The 20,487-nt window shown below is 41.7% G+C and overlaps 1 protein-coding gene across 3 annotated transcripts in view; it reads right to left on the reverse strand.

Moving 5' to 3' along the window:
• Window positions 1-882: 882 nt before the first annotated feature.
• The window catches only part of fras1 (Fraser extracellular matrix complex subunit 1), a 423,924-nt gene continuing 404,319 nt past the window's right edge, over window positions 883-20,487 (reverse strand). For all 3 annotated transcript variants that reach the window (XM_048599246.1, XM_048599242.1, XM_048599254.1), the window contains 5 exons: window positions 18,621-18,737; window positions 17,254-17,420; window positions 11,529-11,734; window positions 10,528-10,674; window positions 883-2,626 (listed from right to left, as the gene is read on the reverse strand). In XM_048599246.1, the coding sequence (XP_048455203.1) occupies window positions 2,051-2,626; window positions 10,528-10,674; window positions 11,529-11,734; window positions 17,254-17,420; window positions 18,621-18,737 (1,213 nt within the window). In that variant the 3' untranslated portion in view covers window positions 883-2,050. The remainder of the gene's footprint in view (window positions 2,627-10,527; window positions 10,675-11,528; window positions 11,735-17,253; window positions 17,421-18,620; window positions 18,738-20,487) is intronic.

Consider the following 20,487-nt stretch of genomic DNA (forward strand, 5'->3'; position numbering starts at 1 on the left):
AGTAATAGTATTTGATATAGAATAAGCTTTTTAAAATGATATTGTGAATGATATTTATTTCCACTAATTGCATTAACACAAACAGAAACTTGAATAAATTCACCCCATTCCATTGTTCTATAAGGGAGCCATTGTCAGATCAATGTTTGTGTTGCTCCTCTATCAATAAATGCCACATTCTTTGTATGACTGCCTACTGTGTGGGATTAGTGGATTTACATTTCCATTCTGACATTTTAGCTTGTTTTAATGACACAGAGTGGAAAATTTTACCAGTAATTAATTCTGAATGACAGTTGGTATTTGCTGCAGTGGTCTCCAAAGACATGATGAAAATGTAACATCTGTAAATCTTTCATATAGTGACTTAAGGAATATCGATAGCACATCTACCTATTATGACATTCATCTTTTATGCAACTTCTAAACAAAAATGCAGTCATATTTTGAAAACATCATTTTTCAATTTACATGATAATTAATTAACTTTCACCATCAAATGCAAGATTCTCTGCCTTTGAGACATCCTACATGTTTCCACATCACCCATTTTAAACTAATAGAAAAGACAATTTACGTGGGGTGTGTACCAACAGCTGATCCTCAACATTTGGGTTCGTGCCTAATGGCAAAAGTAAAACTCTCTCCCTCTTTTTTCATTATTGCATCAATTTTATATCTATTACATTGTCAGCAATTAGCCTCTGTCTGTCATGCAAAGGAAAGAAACCTGTATTATAAAGCTCCTTTCAAGCTCTTCAGTGTCAAAATAATATTTCAAATTTGTTCTGCACTGCTACATAAATTTTAGTTAAAACGCTTTGATTTAAATACATAAAAGGGGTGAAAGAACTATAACAATAAAGACAGGATTCAGTGACATTAAATAAAATGTCCTTTATTAGTTGAAACATTGTGATTATTATGTGGTAGTAGTCAGTTTATTCATCATTAGCTGAACATAATGAATGCAATGATAAAGCTTCAGCATTACAACTTGATCACTCACTTAACAATGTGGATAAGTGCTCACTGAGTGGGCTGATCCATGCTAAAAAAGAAATGGGACAGTTTTGTTACTCACAGATACATAATATTTTAATTGAAGATAGTGATGTGCTAATGGCTTCCACCAGCAGGATCTGCTGCGATTCTCATGCGAATAGATTACAGTAATAATGCAATTCAAATATGGTTTGTCTCACAGTTCCATTAAGCAGTTAAACATAAACCCTGAAGTTTGATTGTACTAGTCCATACACAGGATATAAAACTCAACAATAGATAGTACAGTACATAAAGTGGTATTTGTTCAAAATAAAACAGAAACTGAGATTATACTGGGGATGCTAATGTCCAAACATTTAACAATACCTTTCGGTCTATTCGAAGTTCAATTTACCACAAAGTATAAAAATGATAATTGAGAAAAGTTGCTTTCAAGTTTTAACAATGCCAATGAGAATGAAAACCAATCATTCAGAAACACACATGATGATTGTTAGACAAATTAACCTGGGTGAACTTTGCCTCTAAACTGGAATTGCACTTAAAAAGGGATATTTACACATCTCATCCAGTTATAAACAAACTTTTACATGAAACACACGAGTGCATGGTTAGAAACAAGGCAGAATAACAAGAGCAAAATTTTAATGATTTGATCTTTTGCAGGTATTTTTATACAATTCAGATTATCATCCAGCCCAGCTATGAAAAAAGAACCTTTGAATATTTAAAAGCATGCACAATGATTGAGCTACCATTAGAAAAGTATTGAGAGATTATGGGCAGACAAAACAGAATTCCCCAAAGGCATCTAATTTTCAAAAGAATTCATGAACAGGTATGCACCTGGTTTAACGAGTACTGTACTAAGGTGGTACATGTATACAGAATGAGGTAGCTCAATTGCAAAAGAATCTCACACACAATAATGACCACTCAGACCATTTTCCCTTTGTTTACAATTTTTTTTCAAGATTGCTTTCTTTCTTCCCTCACATCCCACCACAAAAGCATTATATACTATGTAATGAAATGTCAATCATCAAACCTCAGTACCATCTTGCAAGTTGTTCTGAAGCTTAATGTTGAGGTTTACCTGTTTAACCTTAACACCCTTCACCCGAATAATATCATTTTTATTCAATATATTGATATTCTTCTCTGTGCAATGCTTCCCATTTAAGTTCTTCTCCAATCTATTCAATGCTTTGTTGCAAATTTCAACTTTTGTGTTCAGTGGATATTCCTCCGGAATCTCCTTTGGCAATTTCTTCTTATGTTTACATTTTCTTGCTAAAAAGCAAGCAGTAATGAAAAATAGAAGTAGCAGTATTACAGCAGCGACAGCACCTCCGATTGATGCCTCTTTGTGTGAGGTCAATGCCATAGCTTCAGACTCCAGCCTTAAATTCTTCATGTTTGTACCATTCTTGACCTGATCATTCTCATTGTCATAAATCAAAGAGTCATCAAGTGTTAACTTGCCATTCTTGTCCACCAGATCTCGCCTTTGGCGTGAGAGTCGATAGCTAAGTGAACGTTGAACCCGTGGTCCAGAAAGGGATTCTGGACCAATAATGTAAATAACTTGCAAATACCACTGATGGCCAGCTTCAACCTAATAAGAAGTAACAAAGTTATACAGCAATAGAAAATATATAGTCAAGACCCAACTAAGACCTGGCAATGGCAATCTTTATCAAGTGAGATTCTAACCACATCCACTAGATATTCAATGACATTGCCATCACCGACTCCCACTCCATTAACATCCTGAGAATTACCACTGAGACTTAACTGTATCACTTATACAAATACTGTGGCTACAAGAGCAGGTGAGAGGTTGGAATACTGCAGTAAGTAATTCACTTCATGACTTCCCAAAGCATGTCCATGATCTATTGGGAACAAATCAAAATACTCCCCACTTGTTCTAATGAGTGCAACAACACTCAAAGAAACTTGACACAAATCGTCTCTGATTTTTTTTCCTTTATTCCTTCATGAGATGTTGGTGTCAGCAGCAAGGGTACCCCTTTTGCCCTTGAATGGATTGGTTTGCTAAGCCATTTCAGAGAGCTGTTAGGAGTCAACCTCATTCCTGTTGGTCTGGAGTCATATGTAGACTAAAGCAAGTTAGGGTGGCAGATTTCATTCCCTAAAGGGCATTTTGGTAATCCATGACCATTTTGTTGGACTGAAGGGTCTGTTTCTGTGCTGTACAACTTTATGACTCTATCACTGAGACTAGCTTTCAATGCCACATTTCTTAATTGAATTGAAACTCCACCTGCTATCATGGTGGGTCTGAAATTGTGTTCACAAATCATTCTGCCGGGCCTATGGATTAACACTAGAAAGATTAACACTATGACACCATCTCCAAACCAAACTATAATGGTGGAGGCTTGATCAACACTCCACCACAATTGTACAATGGCAGCAGGTTTTACAATCTTCAAAACATACTGTAGCAACTTGCTTGGAGTTCTTTGGCTGCAATTTTTGCAAAGTGAACTTTAGAAGAAGAGGAGGAGATCTACTTTTAAGTATATAAGATGCATTGACAAAGTAGATGCAGGGAGGATGTTTCCTCAAAGATTAAAAACAGAGATCAGGAGAAATTACTTTTCTCACAGGGTCACGATGCTGTGGATTCACTATCTGAGTGCATTGCATGCCGGGATATTGAGTAAATTTAAGGAGAAGATAAACAGATTTGTAATTAGTAATGGGTTGAAGGGTTATGGAGAGTGGGCAGAAAAGTGGAGTTGAGGCCAAGCTGAGATCAATACAGTATGGAGCTGGAGAACACAGCAGGTCAAGTAACATTAGAGGAGCTGGATAGTCGACATTTGGGTTTACACCCTTCATCAGGGCAGTCCTTGATTAAATATTTTACCTATAAAACGATGAATTGGATCAAGGGAGATTCAATATTGCCTCTCAACTGCAATTTTACAAACTGTATTTCTCACCAAGATAACATGGTTGAGTAAAATTTGGCAGAATGTTGAGTTAGTAAGTTACTGCGATTAACCTCAGTGGTAATATGCAAACATCAGGCTTGGCACAGTGGCTCAGTGGTTAGCACTGCTGTCTCATGGCGCCAGGGACATGAATTCAATTCCACCCTTGGGCGACTGTCTGTGTGGAGGTTTCATATTCTCCCCGTGTCTGCGTGGGTTTCTTCCCACAGTCCAAAGATATGCAGGTTAGGTGGACTGGCCATGCTGAATTGCCCATTGTGTCCCAGGATGTGCAGGGTGGGTGGATTAGCCATGAGAAACGTGGGGTTATGGGGACAGGATAAGGGGCTTTGAACCTTATTAATGACAATGCACGCATAGCAGATGTTCCCTAGCGAGATGTCACCTGCAGTTTTCCATTATAAAGTTGTCCATATAACAGACAAATAATCTGATATGGAGAACAGTGGCTGAGGGAATGGTCCCCAGTGGTCATTTATCATCACTCATGGGTGAATGGATGAGATGGGGGTGTTGAACTGAACAGGCTGAGAGACTATTTCCCCTTGGTTGAGAAACTGGAACTAGGGGACACTATTTAAAAACAAAAGATCTCCCACTTAAGATCAAGACGAGGAGAACATTTTCTCCGACAGTCATGAGTCTATGGAACTCTCTTTGCCAGAGCATGGGTTTGGCAGGGTCATTGAATACTTTTTGGTTATTGTAGACAGGAAAGAAGAGTTCAGGCCACTATTAGATCATTTGGAATCTTTTCAAATGGTAGAGCAGGCACCAGGGGTCAGTGAGCTTACCTCCTGCTCAGAATTTGTATTTGTCAAACTTCAAACTGTAAAATTTACAATGGCCTCTTTAAGCCGTAATCCTTATTATTTAATGGTTGAGTACCAGACTGAACTGGTCTTTGACAGTTCTTCCATTTACGCCAGAAATTTAACAGAATCTTGGCACAAGGCTGGATTTGTGTCTCATAACTTTCTCAATGCACTACAATCAATGGAGAGAAGACTACACACGGTATTCTCTGCTAGAACCACTTAAATGTTAACAGAAGCAGAGAATATGGATGTTACTTAGTGTGACATTTTAAACTCCACTATGGGCGGAACCTTGTCTCCTTTCAAGATAACCATAATATTAGACGATTTCCACCAATCCTGCTCCCCCAGTTAAGAGGCTGCGTCTAGGACTGCTGTATAATTAAGGGTGGCGGGCAGTTGGATTCCTGAGGTTTGAGGCCATGTTATCCAGCCTGTTACAAGATGGCAGCCTCATCGGCAGAAGTGAATGTTGGGACTATCAGAACGGAAACAAAATGATGCCTCTATCTTGTGGTGCCCTCTGAGGTGTCTCAACTTTCTTAAGTAGAAGCTATACCCTCAGCTGCCAGGCCTCTCTTGTGGAGAGGAAACCTGTCCATATAACATCCTGCAGCCACAACTGTAACCCACTGATTCCTGCTGTGCTAGTCAGGAGTAAGTATAGGAGGCCTTATAGACTCCCTGGTCAGCTGCCTGCTGCTGCTGGTGGTTTCAGGGAACAGGGAGCTAGGATGGGAACACTAGCCATTGCCGGTGATGACCAACCTCTGGCAAGATCACCCGGAGGGAGAAATCTGTCAGACCACGGACTCAACTTCTCATTGCTCAGAATTTCCTCACACCTTACCTTGGAGTTCTGCTCTGCAGGATCAGGAAGTTATCATCCTGAGCGTGCACATCACTGTTGTGTATTGTTAAAGGTATTAATGCTGATGTGCATCTTGGCACAAGTTGTAAAATATAACTATTTTTTAATTAAAAATAAATATCCAGTCCAAGTCATTGCTTGCTTTCATTTGAATATTGTTCTCAGACTAAGTTCTGTGCAAATGGATAATCTCAGGATTGTTCCACGACACCCACTTCCTACAAACTAGAGGAGTGGCCATGGCCACCCGCATGGGCCTGAGTTATGCCTGCGTTTTTGTAGGATTCGTGGAACAGTCCCTCCTCCACAACTACACCGGCACCAAGCCCTCAGCTCTCTCTCCGTTATATTGATGACTGCATCGGTGTGGCTTCGTGCTCCCACGAGGAGCTCGAGCAGTTCATCAACTTCGCCAACATCTTCCACTCCGCCCTCAAATTCATCTGGACTATTTCTGACTTGTCCCTCCCCTTCCTGGACCTCTTTTTCTCCATCTGCAGAAACCGACTCACCACTGACATCCATTTCAAACCCACTGACTCGCGCAACTACTTTGACTATACCTGCTCCCACCCACTCTCCTGCAAAAATGCTATCCGATACTCAAAATTCCTCCGCCTCTGCCGTATCTGCTGCTACGTTCTACTCCAGGATATCCCAGATATCCTCCTACTTTAGAGACTGTACTTTTCCCTCCTCTATAATGAAGGAAGACCTCAACTGCATCTCCCCCATTTCCCGCACTTTTGCCCTCAAATCCCCTCCCCAATAAAAATAAGGATAGAATCCCTTTAGTCCTCACAAACCACCCCACCAACCTCCGAATACAACGCATCATCCTCTGACATTTCCGCCACCTACACTCAGACCCCACCACCAAAAAGATATTTCCCTGCCCACCCCTGTCTGCTTTCCACAGGGACCGTTCACTTCACGACTCTCTCATTAGCTCTACATTCCCCAACAACCCCTCCACCACACCAGGTACCTTTCGCTGCAACTGCAGGAGGTGAAACACCAGCTCCCACACCTCCCCTCTCACCTCCGTCCAAAGCCCCTAAGAATCCTCCCAGATCTGACAGAGATTCACCAGCTCCTCATCCAACCTGATTCATTGCTTCTGTTGCTCCCAATGTAGTCTTCTCTACATCGGGGAGACCAAACGCAGACTGAGGGATTGGTTCTTGGAGCGTCTGCACTCTGCACACACCAACCAACCTGACCTTCTGGTTGCCATCCATTTTAATTCCCCCTCCCATCTCCTCTGTCAGAGGAACTGGAGGAACAACACCTGATATTTTCGCCTTGGGAGCTTACAGCCCAAGGACGTGAATATTGAACAAAAACAGAAGTTGCTGGAAAAGCTCAGCAGGTCCGGCAGCATCTGTGAAGAAAATATCACAGTTACCATTTCGGGTCCAGTGACCCTTCCACAGAACTGATGGTAGCTAGGAAAACATTGGTCTATATGCAGATGATAGGGAGGGGGATGGAGTAGGGAGTAAACAATAGGCTAAAGGATAGAGCCCAAAGAGACAGAAGTACAGTTAGACAGAAAAGGAGTTGATAACGATCTGGCTAAGAGGGTGAATAGCTGTTAATGGGGACTGTTAATCACTAACAATAGGTAGTGTGTATTGGCAGACATTGTGATAACTAGGCCTGGTTTGTGGGGTGGGGGGCTAGGACATGAGAGAGTTAGGCCCTAAAATTATTACAAGCTTAAGGAGAATCCCAACGCATTTTATACATATATTAGGAGCGAGAGAGTAGCTAGGGAAAGAGTAGGCCCACTCAAGGATAAAGGATTGAGGTTATGTGTGGAGCCAAAAGATAAGGTACTTCATTGCAGCCTGGTATAGAAGGTAAACTCTCTTGGGATCCAGGATGGGCTGACTAGATGGATATAAAACCAGCTTGACCATAGAAGATAGAGAGTAGTGGTGGAAGAAAAACAGAAATTGCAGGAAAAGCTCCGCAGGTCTGGCAGCATCTGTGAAGAAAAATCAGAGTTAATGTTTCGGGTCTGGTGAAATGCATGTTTATATGCAGATGATAGGGAGGGGGAAGTGGGCAAGGAGTAAACGATAGGTGGGGATAGAGCCTAAAGAGAGAGAAGGGCAGTTGGATAGACAAAGGAGTTGATAACGATCTGGCTAGGAGGGCGAATAGCTGTTAATGGAGACTGTTAGTGTAATGGCATGCTATGTGATAACAAGGCCTGGTGTGTGGGGTATGGGGCTAGACCATGGGAGAGTTCAGGCCCCAAAATGATTGAACTCGATATTGAATTCAGAGGAGTATAATGTCCTCAAGCAGAAAGTGAGGTGTTTATCTTCCAGTTTGCGCTGAGCTTCATTGGAACACTGCAGCAAGCCTGAGACAGAGATGTTGGCCAGGATAGTGTGTTAAAGTGGTAGGCAACTGGACGCTCAGGGTCTTTTTTGCAAGCAGAACGTAGATGTTCTGCGAAGCGGTCACCCAGACTATGCTTCGTTGACCACATTACGAGCAGCGAATGCAGCAGACTGGATTCTGGGAAGTGCAGGTGAAGTGCGAGGGAGGGAGAGGGTAAATGGGCAGGAGTTACACCTTTGGCGGTGGCAGGGGAAGATGCCATGGAGCTGTGGGGGTGTACTGGGAGTGAAGGAAGAGTAGACAAGGGTGTCCCAGAGGGAACAGTCCCTGCGGAAGGCAGGTAAGGGAGGGGAGGGGTATGTGTGTCTGGTGGTGGTGGCATCTCGCTGGAGGCAGCAGAAATGGCACCTGATGATCTTCTGGATGTGGATGCTGGTGGGGTGGTAGGTAAGGACAAGGGGAGCCCTGTCGCTGTTGTGGGAGGGAAGAACGGGGGTGAGGGAAGAAGTGCAGGAGATGGGTTGGACCTGGTTGAGGGCCATGTCGATAATGGTGCTGGAAGAAGGTGACCATTTTGGAGGCTCCCTTGTCGAAGTTGGCCTCATCTGAACATATGTGACAGAGACGGAGGAACTCAGAGAATGGGATGGAGTCTTTACAGGAAGCAGAGTGCGAGGATGTATAATCCAGGTAGCTGTGGGAGTTGGTAGGTTTATAGTGGATATTAGTAGCCAGTCTATTCCCAGAAATGGAAACAGAGCTATCGAGGAAGGGAAGGGAAGAGACAGAGATAGACCAGGTAAAAGTGATGGCAGGGTGGAAATTGGAAATTGGAAATGAAATCGATTAACTTTTCCAATTCCGGATGAGAAAGGGAAGCAGTACTGATGATATCATCGATATATCAGAGAAAGAGTTGTGGGTGGAGGCCGGAATAGGACTGGAACAAGGAATGTTCCAAGTACCCCACGAAGAGACAAGCATAACTGGGGCCCATGCAGGTACCATTGCCATCCCTCTGCCTGAAGAAAATGGGAGGAATTAAAAGAGAAGTTGTTGAGGGTGGGGACAAGCTCAGCCAAGCGGAGGATGGTGGTCGTGGGTGGGGACGGTTCAGGCCTTTGCTCCGGGAAGAAGTGGAGTGTCCTCAGACCATCCTGGTGGGGGATGGATGTGTAAAGGGATTGCACATCCATGGTAAAGAGGAGACAGCTGAAGCCTGCAAACTGGAAATTTTGAAACTGGTGTAAAGCGTCAGAGAAATCACGGATGTATGTGGGCAGGGATTAGAACGGGGGAGAGAAGACTGAGTCAAGGTAGGAAGAGATGAGTTCTGTGGGGCAGGAGCAGGCTGAGACAATGGGTCTGCCTGGACAGTCCTGTTTGTGGATTTTTGGAAGGAGGTAGAAGCGAGCTGTGCAGGGCTGGGGGACCAATCAGCTTGGAAGGAGTGGGGGTGGTGGGGTGGAAGAAAGAGACCACCAGATGAAATGAGGTCAGTTACTGTAGTGGATACAATGGCTTGATGCACCATGGTGGGGTCATAGTCCAGGGGAAGATAGGAGGAGTCTCTGAAAGCTGGTGCTCAGCCTCTGCCATGTAGAGGTCAGTACGCCAGACTACAACAACGCCACCCTTATCGGCAGGCTTAATAACAAAGTCAGGGTTAGATCGAAGTGCACAGATGGCAGTCAGTTTGGAGGAAGATAGGTTGGATTGGGTGGGGATGGGGTTGGGGGGGGTGGGTGCACAGAGAAATTGAGGCGACCAATATCACGTTGACAGTTCTCAATGAACAGATCAAGTGTAGATAAAAGGCCAGAGGGAGGAGTTCAGGTAGAGGAGAGTGTTGGAACTGGGTGAAGGGGTCTGTGGGACGGGGAGAGGACTCTTGTCCAAAGAAATGAGCACGGAGGCGAAGACGGCGGAAGAAGAGTTCGACGTCATGTCGCGCCCAAAATTTGTTAAGGTGGGGGCGCAGAGGTATAAAGCTGAGACCTTTGCTGAGTACGGAGCGTTCAACATCGGAGGGTGGAAGGTTAGGTGGGATGGTTGATACTGTATATTGACCTCACCAGCATCAAAAATCTCTCCATCCCCAGCCTTATCCCTTGCCCCACCTCCCTGACCTGTCCATCTTTCTACTCACCAATCTGCTCCACCCTTCCCACTGGCCAATTACTGTAACTCCCTACCTGCATCCACCTATCCCCATCGCACCTACCCTTATCCAGCCTCAGCCACAGCCCCACCCCTCTCCTCTATTTATTTCTGGGCTCCCCTCCCTCTCTCAGTCCTGGAACACTGGCTTTCCTGCTGCTGTGATGATGTCTGACCTGCTGTATTTGTCCAGTTCCACCTTCATTGACTCTGGCTTCCAACATTTGCAGTCCTTACTGTCTCCTTGGACAACCACATTTATGCTACTAGGAAACTGCCATTGTAATGCCCCTAATAACATAAAGTAAACAAGCAGACAAACCTTGTATAAAGCATCGACCTTCATAGTGAAACCGTCGACTCCAGGCACATCCCTCATTGCATGAAACTCTGGTGCATCAGATGCAAACTGAGCATCGAATGGTACATCATGAAAATACTGGTCAGTTACTTCTGGTTGGTTCCGATCCTTTTAAAAGAGCAAAAAAAATGTATTAATATTCAACCAAGTCTAGATGTCAGAAGCACTCTAATAGGCAAACACTGTCTGTTAGAAGAAAGTGTAATCATTACCAAACCATTTGTAGTAATCAGGATGAATCTTATAACAGAATTGCACCAGTTATAGTTTTCCCAGCTCAAAACTAGGTTGCATAATCATTTTTAAATCAAAGCTAATATTTAAGAGCCGGTTTATAATACACAGGTAGCATCGGAAATACAAGACAAACTGGTAGACAGGATGGAAGGCTAAAATAGGATTAAAGGCTTAAGACAGATTTACTGGGAAGATAGTCCTCTTTCCTGTGCCTGCGGAACTAATATTGCAGGTCTCTAGAGAACTTAATAAAAACCAAAAGAACTGTGGATGCTGTAAGTCAAAAACAACAACGGAAATTGCTGGAAAAGCTCAGCAGGTCTGGCAGCATCTGTGGAAAAGAATCAGAATTAACTTTTCAAGTCGAGTGACCCTTCCTCAGAACGGTCAAAAGTTTATATAATTCCCATTTCATACAGAATGACTGAAATGCTTTCAATGTTTTGAAGTCCAGGTTGGCAGTGACCAGGTGGTCTTGGATTTCCACCTGCATATCCTGTCACGAGGATACAGGTGAGATTCCCATACTCACAGGCATGTCAGAGGGCAAGTCTAATTAACCTGTTTACTGCCTTCAAAAATACAGATAGCAAAACATCCAGCTGATCATGTTTATATACGTTTTGGTCATCTAACTTCTTTGTATAAGGGTAACTATATAAAAAAATTTAAAAATGGAGAGAGTTCTCTCCACAAAATTTTGGAAAGCAATGTTGTAAACATACCAAAAGGAGGAATCTGTGCTTCAAGTGTTTGTTAGGTTGAATGCAGCCATACTGTGGACCCTCATTATAAATAGTTCCAGTTGGATCAAAGAAAGGGACATAACCATCTTTTCCAGTGCAAAGATACACCTTCTCTAGCTGTAGCCTGTAGGCAGAGTTGAGGTTTTGTTCAGGATTCCAAAGCACGCGTCCATAGAGTTTCTGACCTATTAAAATGAGAATGTAAGTGAATCATAGTCTCCTGGGCAAAATTCCATCATGTGGTTACGACTCACGTCTATGGTAATTGACCATGTCTTGTTATATATAAACACACTCTGAGACCACTATATGTTCGTATCTCTACAGGGTTGAAATGATTTGATAAAACATCTCTCTCCCTGGAGAATAATTACTTATTCTAATTATTCTTCCACTTGTCTTATTTTGACTAGTTTATCAGATGCAAAGTTAAAGAGAACAATCTGAATATGGGCTAAACAAGAATTTTTTTTAACCGTAGAGCCAAGACAGACTAAAGCAAAAAGCTTTAATTATGGGTACTGCTGTGTAATCTTAAACAGAACTTTTAAATAGTATGGTTGAGAGCAGCTCCTTAAATTCTGCCATGTTGAAAGTCAGAAAAAGGAGAAATAATGAAAGACTGCAGTGAATTGAACGATTTCTAAAAATAAAACATGGTGATTTTGTTTTATTTGTAGTTGAGGAAGTTTCTCAAAGTCTTCCAGCTTTCTTTTTGAGTCTTAAGAAAAGCTGTGGAGTGTTCCAAACAGCTACAATTGAACAGTTAAGGCAAAAAAAAAATCAAGAGCCAGGAAAGCTTGTAAACTCTCTGCTGGGCCATTGGATGGAAAGTCATACAAGGTATTCTTTCCAAAGAAAGAAGAGCTGCTGACTGATCAGAATTGGATCCTATGACTTGCTGTTGGGCAGTGGTGGTGGTTTTGGATTAGCCAATAGTTCTGAGAATCCAGCTGCCCCGGGGAGGAAGAAAATATGGAACTGAGAAGCTCAAAATGGAGAAATTTTGGAAAAGCAGAGAAATAATTTCAATCACTGCTTTATAACTTATATTTTAGAACGTTTTAGAAAAAAGAAAACTGCTATCAATGGCAATATGTAAATGCATCTCACTCCATATTACGACACAAGTGGGATAATAATTTAAATCTGTAAAATTTACTATTATGTCTATAAAAACAAGCATTACAGACAAATCCCTTTTGTTCTGGTACAAGATTCCAGACCTACCACAAAGCTCTCAATCCCTAAGAACGACATGTGTCTTGACTGGGTAACATAACTAAGTAATATGCAGTAATCAGAAAACTCCCCTTAGGACTACATCATACGGTCAATGTAATCTTCCTTTATTTTGGAAGCACTAGAATATTCAACACTGATTCTGATAAGTATATTTGTGAGTTCTTAGCCAAAGAGAACAACAGTGGATAAACAGTAGCTGCAGTAAATTTAAAAGGTCAAAAATCACATGACACCAGGTTACAGTCCAACAGGTTTATTCAAAAACATGAGCTGAAGGAGGAGTGAGGGTTTGAAAGCTCTTGTTTTCAAATTAACCTGTTGGACTGTAACCTAGTGTTGTGTGATTTCTGACCTTGCCCACCCCAGTCCAACACCAGCCCCTCCACGTCAAGCATATTTATAGATATCCAGTAGTTACAGGCACAGCAATTCTTTCTTGGGAGATAGAAAGCAACAGTCACCACTACAGTGCTGACCTTCAGTGCCACCTGGACCTAGAACAAATGGTCCTGAACACTAACACTAGCATTCCGTGGAGGTTCACTGAAAGTCCACTGGTTGTTTTGGTCCATTCCTCTTCTATAATAGCTTTTGTAGATGGGTTATTAAATGAAGGCGACTTTAAACCCTCCTACCTGGCATGTGCAGGGCAATAGCAAAGTGATGTGGTTTGGTTTCATTCGTCTGCCAACCGTGGATGGTGGCATTTAACAAAGGATTAACTGTCGTTTGGCCCCTCATTAGGTAGATTTTTTTCAATTTATAAGGACTTTTGATGCAAGTAGGACTTCAATTGCCATGTTAAAAGAATATTGTACAGCACAGTTTGCATGGACACTTTGTACAATTTTAGTGGTTTCCCAGTCATAAGAGGATCCAGGAACTTCGGTTTCAATTCTTTTTTTATGGATCAGAGGGGAGGAGTGCTCCCTCAGTTGTCACAAAACAACCTGAGACCCTGTGGTAATGATTCCTCCCGTCTCCTAAAAAGAGATCCCATATGTCCCAGCACTGCCTCATGAACTATGTTGCTTGAGGCCTGAATGTTGACCAGGTCAAACTATTGTGGTGTCCTAGAACCAGTGGGCATGTTTGCTTCTGGCAGTCCAATTGTCCCTGGGTCACGGAGACCAACTTTGAGAACAGAACGGGTGAAATTAAATGTTTAAGACGTGGGTATTGCACGCCGACTGAAGAACCAATGGGAACACTGCATCCCATGTAGGGAAGGGTCACTCATATTAAGTATCCATCAAGTACTTTAGTGGTCGTCATTGAGTCCTCCCAGGATTAAGGACCCTGAGGGGTGCAATCCCAGAAGCAGTGGCAGCTGTCAGCAATGTACCCACTAGAGGTCCAGAATCAATAAGGAGCTCAGGACCAAAGGTGAATGCGTGATTTATAGGGATTGTGGAATAGGCTGGGTAGAGGAATGAATCAGGAAATGGGACAGCTCTCAGCACTGCATCATGTTTGCCATTTTCCAATGCAGAGTGCCCCTGAATGAGGGATCCCACCTTGGGGGCCCATTTTCAGGTTCCATGCATCGTGACTCCGTCACCCACTTAAAGGCCTCAATTTAGTTTTCAGGTGGAAATTTGGCTTTGAGAGAGTCTTTCCAATCCAGAATTAATTTGCTGCAAGTGTGGTAGCAGGCAGGGTCTTCTCCCTGCATCATTTTGACATCCTGACTCCAAAATTGCCTTTTTTCCTTCTTTTTTGGGGTGGTTGGCTTGGCTTTAAATTATGTCCGATATTTCACTGAGACAATTGGGTGGGGCAGACAGGAAATACCCCTTACTATCAGTCAAATAATTTTTTTAAGTGTGCATCTTCAAAGCTCAAATGCAACAGCTAAGCTGGACCTTTTTCTGTGGGTGAACACGACTTTATTTTTGTTTTAGTTTGTTTTCATTAGCTGGTTTTTAATCCCCCTCCTTGTCTCTCAGGGGTGGGGTTCACAGTCATGACCTGCCTATGCCTGGGATCACTGAGATAGATAGCATCCAGATTCGGTGTCACCCCCCATTTAGCTGATTGTGTCATTGCTTTGAGCAGGTACCTGAACATTCAGCAGGGTTGTGAGCAATGTGCACTAACAACACATGGTGCAAACAGACTGCTCTTCCCAAAGGGCAGTCAGTTCCTCACAATAGAAAGGAACGCTGAATCACAGCAGGCTGCTGTTAAGTATCATTGCTGCAATTCTGAAGAAGGAAAATGGAATTCCATTTTTAAAGAGAATGCTCCCTAGTTTGGATGTGGCACTGGAGACCTCAGTCATGGAGGTGAGGCCATGATTCCCCAGTAGGGGAATGACAACCTTCTGAACGTGGCTAAAACAGGCAGCAGTACCGTAAGAAGTTTAATGAACTTACACAGCTGCTCAACATCAGTGAATACTTCATCACAAGAGGTCTCCTACCCACTGCAACACCAACCTCTGATCGAAGTGCTAAATGACCATAAGAGATAAGTGCTCAACTAAGCCATTTGGCTCTTGGAGCCTACTCTGCCATTCTTCTAGATCTTCTACCTCAATTCGAGCTCTCTGGACTATCTCCCCATCTCTCACCCATCTGTAATAAAGGAAATTAATTGACCTATCTTGAAATTACTCACCAGATCCTCAGCACTCACTCAGCTGTCCCTGGCAATTAGGACTTGCACTGAATATCCAGATATTCCACTTCCCCTCTCTCATATTCTAATGATGCCTTGTTCGATTCTGCACCTCACCACCTCACATTTTCAAGTGATGACTCCTACTCGCTGCTTCCACATATCTCCAGCCATCAGCTAAAGGAGGCTCATCACACAAACACAACCATTGACTTCTTGTTTTTTCACCTGCATGTTAAGGTGGCACAACTGAAAGGAGTAGAGAAAAACCTGTGACTGACAAATGCATTTCCTGAGCTCTATGAAGGAGATGGCTGTCTGTATCATGGGACTGACTGCAACATAACGTGCAAGATCTAGTATTGCTGAGAACGTAGAGGATGACGGTATGCTCCTACTTTATACCTTTGCCAACTGGCAGCTCATCCTTGTCCTGCTACATGTGTGACCACAGACCTCTTACTTCCTATCCACCTTTCTTGAACCAAAACTTCTCTTTTGAATTCCTGCTTCCAGACATCAAAGAACTGCTTGCACAGTCATTGCCCATTCAATCTGAGCAGAGTGTGCAACAGAATGGCAATTCATCATTTGGTCAGACCATGGAGCCACCAGTTCAGACACAGGTACTGCCTGCAGTTTGTAGTGAGACACCAGATATGAGGAGCTGCAGACAGGCCAAGTATAAGGAGGAACACTTTGCAGGGCATTGGATTTCCATAGTATCACCTCCATTGAGGCTCTGGAACCAAGTTTTGTGGCCACATGCAGGGAAGAATAACTTACATCACGACATTTAGGGAATCTAGAATGCAAAAATGACTTCAAGTGATTTAGAGTCCAGCATGGGGGTTTATGGGGAAGGCTACGGTGAATTGGAGATTGAGTTGATACATTTAACATTTACGTTTTCTGTACTGACTTTGAATCCAGGCAACTCACATTCATGTTTTTCTTTGGAAAAGAAAGGCTGTTTTTGGAGCTAAGTTATCAGTAAGCTTGTGTTTTTCTGAAACAAAAATGTATGTTTCTTTAGTAATATTTCAATTTTTGGAATCTATAATGGGCTGAGTGAATATAGTGGTAACGGTGTGTTGAAAAAACATGTCGTATTGGAATGTAATTACTGAATTTTTTCCTCCATATCTTTACAGCAAAACAAAATTCTGCAAGCATTATTAGTGTCAGCTGCAGCTCAGGGTGCAGACTTTACATGCAAATAAAAGCAAAATACTGGATGCTGGAAATCTAAATCAAAGAGATAAATTGTTGGAGAAACTCGGCAGCTCTGGCAGCATCTGTGAAAAAGAAACAAAGTTAACATTTCAAGTCTGATATGACTTTTCAATTTTTCAGGTTAGAAACTAAATTTGAAAAATTAAAGTTATGTAGGTTTGTGACAATAGTGCAATGAAAATAGTACATTAATTGATCAATTGATTGACAGACACAGCAGGTCATGTCCATTTAAAATAAGGCCTTAAATGGAATGTTATGAAAAAAAAAGCAGACATTGAGCTTGCCATATGGGGAGTTAGGAAGGATATGTCTAACCATATCTAAAACTGGTGAAAGCTAAAAAAGGTGTGGAAAGAAATGGAAACAGGTCAGGAGAAATGTAAAATAGGTAACTGATTTGCTTTTGCAAGTTTTACAACATCATACAAAGGTAAAATCCCACATCCGCCCTTATAATATGAAGGGCATTCTTTTTAGACAACAAGTGTTATTTGTGGAACAATGAGAAAATTCTTTAACTAGAGTCACATAAATTGTTGGAAATGAGAGATTTGTAACAATAAAACCTATTACAAAATGAGTTTAGAAAACAACATACCCATAGAGAAGGCTCCTTTATAATCCATTTCAGCCAGGGACATCTCTGTTTTAGATGGATCCATCATAAAGACCTTCTCATTGTTGCAAAGATGAAACTCTGTGTTCAGAGAGTAGACAACTGGAACTGGACGATTTGTCTGCTGAAATGCAATAGGGATAAGGAACCTTGATGGAAAGAAAATAACAAAGTCAATGTGCTGACAGTATCTTAGAAGATGGTATCCTTAACAGTTGTATGTTCTCTGGCATAAACTTAAACAGCAACTACAGCTAGAAAGCCACACTTCATCAGAACTGGTAACCTTATTACAATTGGTGTAGTTGATAAATCTGCCCTCTCTCTCAGTACTCGTTACAGTAGTTATTACGCACTAGCAACAGACATATTAATATACAAATGTTAATCTTGAATCAATACCAAGGTATAATCACTTAAGAAAAATAAAGGGCCAATTTTCATTCCAGTTGGGAATCGGGGTGCAGTACTGATTAAAGGTGACCTGTGCGGTTCACCAACTCTGATTCTGTTTAAGGCCAGTGAGCATGACGTCAGCTCTGCATTTGATATAGCACCGACAAAACACATGTAGAAAACGCCAATGTGATGGATACCACAAACTTTGCCTTTACTGAGCAGGAACATGGTGGAAACAGGTGCCATCCTAGAACTCATCCATAAAATTGCTGGTGCACAGCTGTAAGGCTCCATTTCCCCAGTAATGCCCAGTAAATTCAGGACCAATAGGTATAAAGCAGCAAAAGAAGCCAAGTATTTCATTTTTTTCATGCCATGGCATAATTGGTTATTCTTTTCGATTTATGATAAATCATACTTTTTGTGCATGAGTTGACTTTGCAAAACTGAAATCCAGGTCTTTAAACTAAGTATGACCCCACTTGTACAGGGAAAGTAATTGGTAATATTGCTGGATCCTACTACATACATACTAAGAACATTTCTTCAGATAATGAAGATAAACAGGATCATTTTTTCCCTCTCCTGTCCAACATGTGACAATGTATTATTCAGCTATGGTAATAACACAATCACTCACAGTTTTAAATCCTGTCAGTTTAGGTCTTTATATTTTCAGTGGCATATTTACAAATAGCTCAGTGATTATTAGATACGGTGTGAAGAAGACTGTAACTTTATCTCCAGTTTAGCCACTGCAACTGACTGAGCAACCTGAATCCCCATGATATGTTAGAACCTACACATCTAATTCTCTGTATGTTCAATGATAAAACAGCAAAATGTAATTTTCCATGACCGAAAGAAATGGAGAAAAATCTATTTAGAAAATATTTGTGCATTTTGTGCTGAAGAAGTATTTATATAGTAGAATCATAATATGCTCATACTTTTCAGGAGCGTGTGCAGTACAGGCCAGTGGTTTATCTCCAGGGTCGATCCAAGGTTGTGTAGGTTGTACAGTGCAGGGGATCAGAAAGATTGTGTACTCTCCCGAATAGTCTTTTCTGTGGACATGAAAGACAGCAGGGAAAAAAAAAATCATGCAAATTCTTTAAGAAGTTACTGCTAGCTGTAGCTATTCTGCTATGAGTGGATTCAAGTCTACAGATATATTGTATCCCATTCAATCTAAATAATTAACAAAATCACACTGAATTTCATAGCAGTTTGATGATACCTTTATCCTAACAGCTGCAATTATTTCTCTGTATTTAACAATTTTGTTAAAAAATAGAATATCATATGATAGTTTGCTGAGAAATATACTTACTCAGTTTCAAATTCTGACAGGCTAAAAAATCACACAGAAATAGTCAGTAATGACAAAAAAACATGTCAATTAAAGATAAAAGTACTTTTAGCAATTCGGTACAGGGAAAGGCAAAGAAATCCAACTGATTTGCCTCTTTTTGACAGATCTAAGTCCCAAGTTGCTAGATTCTGAAATGTATTCTATAGAATTCAATGTTATATCAGTCTAGACTTACCAAAACAAAAGACACTCAGTTTTTGGATATTAATTTTAGAATTGTGCAGCCTGGAAGAGCCAAATATTCTTACAAGTTCTAGATTTATGAAGATGCTTGTCTTGTTGAATGTTTTGACATACATTGCGTGAATTATCCTATTCTTATTAATTACTCTATTTCCCAACTGCCTACTGAACTTTATTTAGATCACATCCCAGTCATTGCACTAGAAAGTTAATCATTCTGTGGGTCACTTTTGAGATCTTCAAATATGAAACAGCACTAATACTGACTTTTATGATTTCATCTGAAGCGTGTTCCATTTGTATAATTTTGCTTGTTCTTTATTTTAACTAAGGAATATCAACACATTAGACATTGGTAAACTGATACAGCCGACAAAAAAATCTAGGCATACATGATTATCCCACCAATCTCACATGGCCTGATTTGAAATGTTCTCAATTCTTTCAAAATTTGTATTAAGATTACATCCACTATGTGTACGGAAATATTTTGTTAGCTAAATTGGCTGTTTTTTTTTGGATATGTATAATTGTGTTTGTTTTTGGAGGGATTTCTGCCACGAGGTCTGGCAGGTTTCTCACTGTATTTTAGCAAACTCACTTCATTAACTACATGGCATCCATCATGTCTGATTTCAGCCCCATCTTACCATGGTCTGTTCCAGGATAACTCGCCAATTAACAGATATTCTGGAATTCACTGGCATCTAGAGCTGCCCTGCACGGTTGGTCACATTTGCCCTGGACATGGTAGACGGGAAAACTGTCACCCTTTGTTGGCAGGGACCTACGGGTCCCTGTTGGATGGGCTGGTGCGGAGGCAGGACTTCCTCTTTCCCCAGGACCAACAGCAGAGGCTCCAGACCATGTCAACCTGGTCTGAGGTTGCCACCAGGTTAAAGCAGTCTCAAACTTCTGGAGAAATGAACAGTACTGTAGGAAGAAGATCAATGACTTTCTCCAGTCCAACAGGGTACCCCGAGTGGCTGACTGACTGTGCCTCTACACTGGTATTGGAGACTACCCTTGATGTACTGTGCTAGGACCCCCTTTTAGGTTGACTGAGGCCTGCTGACAACTATGACAGGCTTTCTGCTTATGTGTCTGCACTAAATGGCAAGGTATGACAGAAGTAATAAGAACCTGGTCTTTACCTGTGAGGGGAAAATGCAAAACGGCAAGGCAGGGCAGGGATACTGTGAGCATCCAAATACAGTTGAAGCTAATAAGCGCTATGACAGCAAGCAAAAACTCTGGAG

This window comes from Rhincodon typus, chromosome 1, assembly GCF_021869965.1.
Source record: "Rhincodon typus isolate 14 chromosome 1, sRhiTyp1.1, whole genome shotgun sequence".
NCBI lineage: Eukaryota > Metazoa > Chordata > Chondrichthyes > Orectolobiformes > Rhincodontidae > Rhincodon > Rhincodon typus.